Source organism: Poromitra crassiceps (genome assembly GCF_964638095.1).
Source record: "Poromitra crassiceps genome assembly, chromosome: 29".
NCBI lineage: Eukaryota > Metazoa > Chordata > Actinopteri > Beryciformes > Melamphaidae > Poromitra > Poromitra crassiceps.
In genome coordinates, this window is record NC_139641.1 from 14136262 (window position 1) to 14146378 (window position 10117).

General features: G+C 44.5%; 1 protein-coding gene across 1 annotated transcript; it reads right to left on the reverse strand.

Annotated features, from left to right (window-relative positions):
- Positions 1 to 330: 330 nt before the first annotated feature.
- Positions 331 to 7506, reverse strand: LOC310800139 (G patch domain-containing protein 3-like; the record flags this gene model as incomplete). The annotated part of the gene is made up of 7 exons (XM_083662720.1): positions 331 to 514; positions 1263 to 1390; positions 2595 to 2716; positions 4294 to 4353; positions 4753 to 4927; positions 5876 to 6336; positions 7035 to 7506. 7 exons carry the CDS (start codon positions 7504 to 7506, stop codon positions 331 to 333), a joined length of 1602 nt encoding a protein of 533 aa, XP_083518846.1.
- Positions 7507 to 10117: the final 2611 nt, after the last annotated feature.

Genomic DNA, 10117 nt, shown 5'->3' on the forward strand with positions numbered 1-10117 from the left:
ATTTTTGTTGAATGTCATTTGTTGAATGGAAGTGTTATAACGTGAAGATACATCTCTATCAAGGTACTTGATGTTTCTTTAATCTAGCAACACATGACTATGTAGTGATTACATTCTTATTACAATAAATCTATCTATTGCAATTGCATAATAAGTTGTTATAATAAAGTGAGTTATAAAGTGAGTGAGCATAAAATGAAGGAGAACAGTAAAAACATAAAATGCCAAAGTCAAGACAACTGGAACGAAACGTTTGACAACCATGTTTTTAATAGAGCAGAGTGGTGTATAAATAACTAAAATAAAACACTAAAAAAGGTTTACAAAAAGTCATCTTCGTGGTCCAATGGTGCCACCTGGCTGCCAGCCTCTGTACTTCATACTGGTGTTTGGTTGGCGTCTCAGTAAGGTATCGCCTCGATCTATGTCTTTGGGTTGATCGAACACTGTGGTTATATGAAAGCCTGGTCTGGCCTTCTTTACAGGGCCGGAGTTCAACTTCTCTCCATGATACCTGCACAAAAACACAGGAATGCTCATTAGCATCATGAAAGTTTATTTGTATAGCACATTTCATACACAGAGGCAATTCAAAGTGCTTCACATAAAATGGATGACAGGAAAATAAAAGAAGAGAATAAAATGGAAATTTAAAAGCATCACCACAAAACTTTAAAAAAAAAAGAGTATAAAAAGTGCATTAAGCAACAGGCGCAGCAGTTGCAAAAAGAGCTAAAAACTTATAGAGGACTCATTGGGTTTGCATAATAGAATAAATCAATGTATCTATATTGAGTCCCCCGACATCATGACTATAAACATGACGACACACACATAAAACTCAGGTCTGGGTACGGGGTCCTCTTTTCCTCTATACTGCAGTTTGGATGCCAAGCATACCCCCGCTTGTACCTTGCGTCATCTGTTGCCCGTCGACAAACAGGCCGTTTTTTTTTATCTAAACCTTGCTTAAAACGAGTACGGCTCTAGTAAGCTCCCCTTACGCGTGCGTCCCTCCTGACGCATCACCTCACCCTCTTGTGAGTATATCCGTATTACGGGAAACCATCCCCCCGACCTGCAGCTTTTAGCAGTAATTACAGTCGTCTATGTTTTAAAACCAATTGTATAATAGTGATTGAGAAACAGCTGTCAGCAGTTAAAAGCAACGGTAAACATAAAAGTCTTTAGTCTATTTTTAAAAGTACGTTTAAAATGAGTTTTGTTTTTTTCAAGTCTGTATTTACTTGGTTTTTACTCACCCAAAGCCCCTTTTGCACTTGGGATGTTGTCCGTCATTGTCAAGGGCGTCTGGGATCCCAGCCTGACTGTTCCCCAGCCCTTCACCGTCCTTCCAGCCCTGCTTCTCCATCACACGACGGCCAAAGCCCTAACCCAAGAAAAGAGATGTTGAAAACATGTCTAGTATTATAGATTATAGATTATAGATACACAGATTGGAGTCAAATCAACTGTTGTGGAGACTAGTGCTGCACGATTAATCTAATCGCAATCACGATGTCAGCACGTGCGATTACATAACCGCAAAAGTGTGCGATTATTATTATTTTTTCTCACGTCTTTGTGTGTGTGTATGTGTGTGTGTGTGTATGTGTGTGTGTGTGTGTGTGTGTGTGCCTCCTCTAAACTAACGTTACACGTGACGCAGCAAACACACGTTTCTCTGCCATCACACTGGGCATCAACACTAGCGGGAGACTTCTCCCATGCACTCCCGCAAATAAGTAATGTTATGCGCAGCAAGGGTCACAAACGTAACATTTTACCGAGAGGGAGAGAGAAAACATCCATGACAGCGAGCTATGCTAATAACTAGCTCGCCGTTCAGAAAAGCATGTAAACAGCCGTGTGATTAGTGAGAAAGTCAGTAAAATAAGGAGAGAGCTGCAGGTGCTTATGCAGAACTAGTGCACGATTAAGTGCACAGTGGGTAATGACCCGCTGTGATGAAGAATATAACGAGATTAACAAGGTTGATAGCAGAGAAAACACTGTTGCAGCTGCCAGCAGCAGCACCTCCCAGGCTCCTAGCTAGCCTGTCACATGACGCCTTCATGGTCCCTCGATAAAGTCTGCAGATGCACGTTACCTCACCTCTCTCTCAAGAAGCGTCACGTGAGTGTGGCCTTTAAGGCAATCTGTCACTACAAAATAAATAAACGGGGTGTATCTATATTACTGGACAGACATGTAACTAACTTTGCCAGTCTGAGCCATCTTCTATGTGCTGCCTGTAACACAGTGCAGTTTCTATTTTCCTGGTGTTTCTTTTTTACATGTTTGTCTCAAAAAGTTTGTTTTCTTTAAGATAATTTTATTTCAAATTGTTTTATTTATTTAGTTTTAATATATTTTAAATTGTAATATATTTCATGTATTTTAGTCTGTGATACGTGAAACCGTGGTATTTTTGTCCAAGGTTATCAATATCATACCATCAAAAACTCATGCCGGCACATCCCTAGATACCATTTGTTTATTATATCGCAATCGCAAATCGCAATATTGTCCACCATAATCGCTAATCGCACCTTTCCCCCAAATCGTGCAGCGCTAGTGGAGACCTCCCTTACCTTAGTGAACTTCTCAAAGCTGCCGATCGTCTGGCTGTGTCCTGACCGATCTTCAAGGCCGTCCCTCAGCCTCTTTTCATAGCGCATGCGGACGTAGTCGCGGGAATCCATGTCTCCTCCATCTGTGGGAGGAAGATCTGAGTTCAAGGCAATCTGGCTCCACATGAACAATTAAGGAGCATTCTCAGACCAGCCTAGTTCTTGATTTGCACCAAATGCAACATTGTTGAGTTTTTCAGCTGGTTTTGGTTCAGTTTCACACCAGGTCAAAAGCAAGCGGACCACATAGAGCTGCCAACCGTCCTGGATTGGCCGGGAGAAAATGAAAAATTCCCAATTCCCAGAGATTTTGTTTTGACAGCTGAAATGATAAGAATGTGACTGTGCGCGCGTGCTTTAGCCTACTCCCTTTTATATACAGTCTATGGTCGAGACCGGTGTGCGTATTTGCCATTGGGTGATGGTGACAGAGTGTGTCTGTGTGTGAGAGAGAGACAGACAGACAGAGGAAGGGAGACGTCGCGTGCCAACCACAGCAGTGAACCAGAATGTGCATGTGAACAGCCCTCTGTCTGAATCCCCAAATCTGAACCGATGTCTGTCATTCAACTCGCTCCGTATTCTCAAGGTCCCGCACGACATTTCCCCGTGTCAAGCATGCTTCTATCACCTGTCAATCAATGATCGCAACGTGAGACGCAAGAGTCGGGCTACCGGGATTCCACTGAGTGCATTTGCGTTGCGTTGCGGCTGTGCTCCGTGCTCCGCCAACGTCACGGCTCCGCTCTGCCAGACAGCTGGAGTGACGAGACCGACAAGATCTCGCGGTGAAATCGCGCACATTCGCGCGAGACAATTTGTATTGTGGGATAAATACAACAACAAACAGGCAGAAGATCATTGTTCCCAACTGGAGAAGCAGAGGAGGGGTGGACTTGCTTGGTGTTGTCCTTGTAAAAAGGATGTGTCGTGTCATATTATTTTGTGGTTTTCCACTTCAATGATTAACTTTTCCTCATACATGTTTGTCCTCTGGCTTGATATTGAATGCTGTAAACACCTCTGCCCTGTTGACTCCAGGCCTGGCTCTGCCCAACTTGCTGCGGCATCTGTGAAAAATAGAAGCCTTGCGTATCTGCTTCGGAGAGCTCCGGATCGTCGGAGACATGCAACGCAGCGGAGTAGGTGGGAGTTGACACATTGATTAGAGCGGAAACGTATCGGCTCCGAAGCCGTACCGCAGCGCAGACGGACCGAACACGGACTCAGTGGAATTTGGCCGTGATAAGTGTCATTAACGAGCGGTCATTTGGTAAAAATAAAACTAAAACCTTTGCAACTTCTGCCTAAAGTAGGCTACTATCATGGAGAATATGACCGCTGTCAAGAATAAAATAATAACTTATAAAGATGCTGCAATCATGCAAAAAAAATCCTCAAAGAATAATCCACCGTTTCGCCAGCCAACAAAACAGCATGTTAAGAATGAAGATGTTGTTTTTTTAACCATAAAATGCTCGTCCTCAGCCCGATTACCCACAATGCAGCTGGCTATGGCAGCTGTTGAATCAAAAATGCGCTTGGTCGGATCACCAAATGAGGCAGGTAGTGAAAACGCCCTAACATTTTGTGCATTTTCTGTTTGGTTCTATTTGTCAATCGAGGGAATGACAGTTGAATAATAGTGCATTTTAATTACCTTTGTCATAATAAATGCTCATGTCAACATCCCAGTCGTCTGCTGTTTGTTCATCAAAATCTAAAGAAAGGGGAGTAAAGAGACAGAATCAATATTTCATCAAGTAAACATAATTCATGTATGGCAGTGGTATTCAACCCTGGTCTTCTAAACCCAGAGTATTTACTGGTTTTCTTTGATTTTAGATCTGGGACGTCAGGTGAACGCAGTTAACTGATAACCACCTAATAGGACAGAAAACCAGCGTCACTCTTTGTCCAGAGGACTGAAGTTGGGAACAATTGAGTTATGTCTCGATCCAAGAACAATTAAATAAACTCAGCGTATTCCTGTATCCTTTACATAAGTTTGATAAGTTTGTAGAATTTAATTTCCATTTTAACTGAATATAGCACTTTGTGTAGATCATAGAAAACAACCGTTATGTTAATGTTAGTTTGTGTGAAGTGTCTGTAATACCTCCTTCTTCCTCCTGCCAGTACTGGGCATCAGTGTAGAACACCAGGCCTGAACCACCCTTTTCCCATTTCAGCTCAATCTCCTCTTCATAGAGCCTCTCCTTGCTCCGCTCCTGGCTCGTTACGTCCTCGTGCAAAGCTTCATGGCGCTCCCACTCCTCACATCGGTCATCATCCTGCACCCGAGGAGGAGAAGAACAAATGATAATAGCAATTCTTCCAGCAAAATACCATAGCCCCCTAGACATCCTATCACTAATACACTATGATTTTTTCCCCACATTGACTACTGCTTAACGAGCTGGTCGTTGGCATGTAAAACAGCTCTTAAGCCGATTGAATCTTTATTTAAAAAAGCCCTAAAGATCTTCGATAAAAAAACAATCTTTACCCATATCTGTAACATTATAAAGAAGCATGATTTCCTTGATTTTGACCATTTTAAAACCTTCAGACAGGCCTGTTTTGTTTTTAAGTGTCTCCATGGTCTCGCCCGCCCCCCCCCCCCCCCCTCCCCTCTGGGAGAGTTTTTTAAACGGAGGTCCGTGGAGGGCATGAGCACCAGGGCGTGTCTAAGAGGAGACTGCGAGCTGGGCCACAGACGCACCGCTTTGGGGAAGAACGTCCTGTCCATTGTGGGCAGAAAGATATGGAACAGTCTCCCGGCCGCAGTGAAGGAATGTCCCACTTACCCTACTTTTAAAGTCAAAATCAAGGCATGGCTCAAAACGACACAACAGTGCACGTATAATCAATAGCCTTCTCTTGGACATTTTATTTTTCTATCATTTTATTATCTTATCTGTTTGTGTGTATTTGCTTTTATTCTGTGTATGTTTTTTTTTATCCCTTGTGTATGTTTTTTTATCCTTTATGCATTTTTATTATATTGCTTTTTTATTCCCGTATTCTGTATTTATCTTGTAGTTTTTAGTTGTTGATGTCCCGAGGACTGCGGGTGAAAATTAGCTTGGGCTAACCCCGGCACTTTTACCGTTGTCACGTATGGATGATTCTGTACATGTATAACTGTCTTATTAATGTGCACTGTCCTGTCTAAATAAACAATAAAGTAAAGTAAGTAAAGTAAGTAAGTAGTAACGTGCAAACAGATATAAACCCACATCATTTGCATTTGACTGCACATCCTCCTCCTCCTCCTCCTCCGGGTCATCGGTGTCGTCTGTTGTTTCTCGGTGGTCACCTAGCTGCTGCTTGGGTCCTGAGGATGGAGCGACCACACCGCCTGGCCCTGATATTTCATGTCCAGCAGCTGTGAAGATATTCTCTTCTGTGGCTGGTACTGTGTGGGCGTCGTAGTACTGGAAAGGCACATTGCCATAGCGGCGGTTGGAGCTGGTCTTGGGGAAAGTGAGGCCCAACTTGCGGATGAGACGCGGAGGCAGACGGCACGACTGGATGAGCTGCAGGAATACTTTCACCGGTGTGCCCACGTTCCCATTGTGCATCAGGGAGGGTGGGTTTAACTCACATAAGCCTCGGAGGTCAGCCTCTGTGAAACGTTCTGTTAAGGACACGCGGTGCCGCTGCTCACACTTTGTCTTATAGGGGAAGGACTCCTCATCTGAAAACATAATAACAAGAGTTACAAAGTGCTTTATGTTAATATTAACATAAAAAAAAGACAAAAGATGTAAAGTGACAAACATAATATCGACGTGGAAAACACTGATCAACTTAAAAACAACAAACCTTGAGACAACCACTAAGCAGAGAGACTGATCTAATAATTTACTTTTCTTCAACCCAACATCCTCAGACAAGAACTCATATAGGGTGGGTAATTAGGACACACTACTGAGGCCATTTACACCTGGCGCTAACATGCGTTTTCTGTGATCAGATTGCAATCAGATTGTGTTTTATCACTTGAAATGCCAGGTGTAAACACCCCCAAAACGCATTGAAGAAGGACTGCAATCTGATCGGCCAAACCAAACACCTCCGGAGGTGGTCAGGGATGCATTGTGTACACATTGAACACAAGTGTAAATGCAATGTGTCCTCTCAATCTGGATACAGCAACTTTATGCGGATTTAGAGGACAACCATTTCTGCAATCTGATTGCAATCAGATTGCAGGAAATGCATGTTAATGCCAGGTGTAAATTGAATCAGGCTGAAGTGATCAAATACAATCTGATTGCAATCTGATCACAGAAAACGCATGTTTAGCGCCAGGTGTAAATGGCCTCACTTGAATTGCACAACAGAAACATACGGGCCAAACAAACACAATTTGGTTGACGTCTACTAACTAACCTGTGTCATATGAAACTTTGACTCTCTTGATAACACAGCGTCTCGCCAGCCAGCTTCCTTTCGAGTCAATCCACTGGTTCCCTGAGTACATCTTGATCAATCTGTCCGCTTCCTTGGCATCGTGGACAGAAACTATACAGCAACAGGATTTCACGCGTGGCTTCGACGAGGAGGAATAGTCTTGTTTTGTGGTTTCCGAGGAGGAGATCGAGCTGTCCACCGTGCTCTCATCCGACGGGCCACCAGGTCCTCCAGCTCCTCCGTGTGTCGGCTCGTCGGACTCCTGCTTTGAGCCCTCCTCCTCCTCCTCCTCTTCGGTCTCTCTGAGAACCTCTGGTCGGTGTCGGTAGTGGAAGCACTGGAACCCACCGCTTTCTATCAACTGGCTGAAGTAATTTCTGAGGTCCGCTGAACGAAAGGCGACAGGAATGTTGCTAATTGCGAGATACACAAGTGGTACGGAGTCCGCCATGATTGTTTGTTTCTGTGAGCTGTGAGCTGCAGTATCGTCCTACGTCATCAGTATCGTCCTACGTCATCGGAACGCGACGTGCCAAGCGTGCGTCAGATCACGTGAGCACTAGCAGTAGCATACCATAGATATCTATGTAGCATACTAGCCTATTTCCCGTTTATAATACTTTAAGAAGTTTAATTTACAAACAGAAGACTCGTTTGTGCGGACGATATTATCACGAATATATGAAGTGGAACCAGGGCTCCGTTGATCAGAGGAAGAAGACTCACTGGACTCAGATGAATGGTTTAGCTGTGAAGCTAACGTTAGCTGTGAAGCTATTGGAGCTTTGAAGGAAGTTTGTCAGTAAAGTTCAGGAGGAAAGGTTCCTGTCACTGTGTGAAAATTAAAATGTCTAAAGTCCAGAAGCTGAGAGCTGTGGTGAAGCAGCACCTAACTGCGGGTGATGAAGATAAACTGCTGGACGCTGTGCGGTTACACAGAGAAGCCTTGCCTCCAGACCTCCAGCAGCTGTTAGTTCCCGCTGAGCAGCAGGAGTGGAGCCCCAGTCTCGACCAGGAGGACCCAGAGCCCCCACACATTAAAGAGGAACCCCGGACCAGTCAGGAGGGAGAGCAGCTTCAGGAGGGACCAGAGCCCCCAGACATTAAAGAGGAACAGGAGGAACTCTGGATCAGTCAGGAGGGAGAGCAGCTTCAGGAGGGACCAGAGCCCCCAGACATCAAAGAGGAACAGGAGAACCTCTGGATCAGGAGGGAGGGAGAGCAGCTTCAGGAGGGACCAGAGCCCCTAGACATTAAAGAGGAACAGGAGGAACTCTGGATCAGGAGGGAGGGAGAGCAGCTTCAGGAGGGACCAGAGCACCCAGACATTAAAGAGGAACAGGAGGAACTCTGGATCAGGATGGAGGGAGAGCAGCTTCAGGAGGGACCAGAGCCCCCAGACATTAAAGAGGAACAGGAGGAACTCTGGATCAGGAGGGAGGGAGAGCAGCTTCAGGAGGGACCAGAGCCCCCAGACATTAAAGAGGAACAGGAGGAACTGTGGATCAGGGGGGAGGGAGAGCAGCTTCAGGAGGGACCAGAGCCCCCACACCTTAAAGAGGAACAGGAGGAACTCTGGATCAGTCAGAAGGGAGAGCAGCTTCAGGAGGCCCCAGAGCCCGCAGACATTAAAGAGGAACCCCGGACCAGTCAGGAGGGACCAGAGCCCCCAGACATTAAAGCGGAACAGGAGGAACTCTGGATCAGGAGGGAGGGAGAGCAGCTTCAGGAGGGCCCAGAGCCCCCAGACATTAAAGAGGAACAGGAGGAACTCTGGATCAGGAGGGAGGGAGAGCAGCTTCAACGGCTGGAGGAGGCTGATATCACCATGTTCCCATTCTCTGTTGTCCCTGTGAAGAGTGAAGAGGAGGAAGAGAAACCTCAGTCCTCACAGCTTCATCAAAACCAAACTGAAGAGAACAGAGAGGCAGAGCCTGTAGCCACCTGCTCAACTGAACAGATGAAAACAGAAGCTGATGAAGAGGACTGTGGAGTATCAGAACCAGCCAGGAACTTTATATACTTACATCTAGCTAGTAATTCACAACCAACTAGTGATGACAAGACTTCAGACTCTTCTGAGACTGAAGACAATGATGGTGAATGGGTGGAAACTAGTGAACTTCAGTCAGGTTTAGGTTCACAGAAAAACAGTGACGTTCCAAGGAAGAAACACTTCAGCTGCTCAGTTTGTGGTAAAAGATTTGCTAATGAAGCACACTTGAAGAGACACATGATAGTCCACACAGGAGATAAACAATATAATTGCTCAGTCTGTGGTAAAGGTTTTGGTCAGAAAGGAACCTTGAAGACACACATGGTAGTCCACACAGGAGATAAACAATTTAATTGCTCAGTCTGTGGTAAAGGTTTTGGTCGTAAAGTAGACTTGAAGACACACATGATAGTCCACACAGGAGATAAACAATTTAATTGCTCAGTCTGTGGTAAAAGTTTTGGTCAGAAAGGAACCTTGAAGACACACATGGTAGTCCACACAGGAGATAAACAATTTAATTGCTCAGTCTGTGGTAAAGGTTTTGGTTATAAACACACCTTGAAGTCACACATGGTAGTCCACACAGGAGATAAACAATATAATTGCTCAGTCTGTGGTAAAGGTTTTGGTTATAAATACACCTTGAAGTCACACATGGTAGTCCACACAGGAGATACCCAATTTAATTGCTCAGTCTGTGGTAAAAGTTTTGGTCGTAAAGGAGCCTTGAATACACACATGATAGTCCACACAGGAGATAAACAATTTAATTGTTCACTCTGTGGTAAAAGTTTTGGTCAGAAAGGACACTTGAAGTCACACATACTAGTCCACACAGGAGATACACAATTTAATTGCTCAGTCTGTGGTAAAGGTTTTGGTCGTAAAGGAGCCTTGAAGAGACACATGATAATCCATACGGGAGATAAACAATTTAATTGCTCAGTCTGTGGTAAAAGTTTTGGTCGTAAAGGTCAATTGAAGACACACATGGTAGTCCACACAGGAGATAAACAATTTAATTGCTCACTCTGTGGTAAAAGTTTTGGTCAGAAAGGATCAT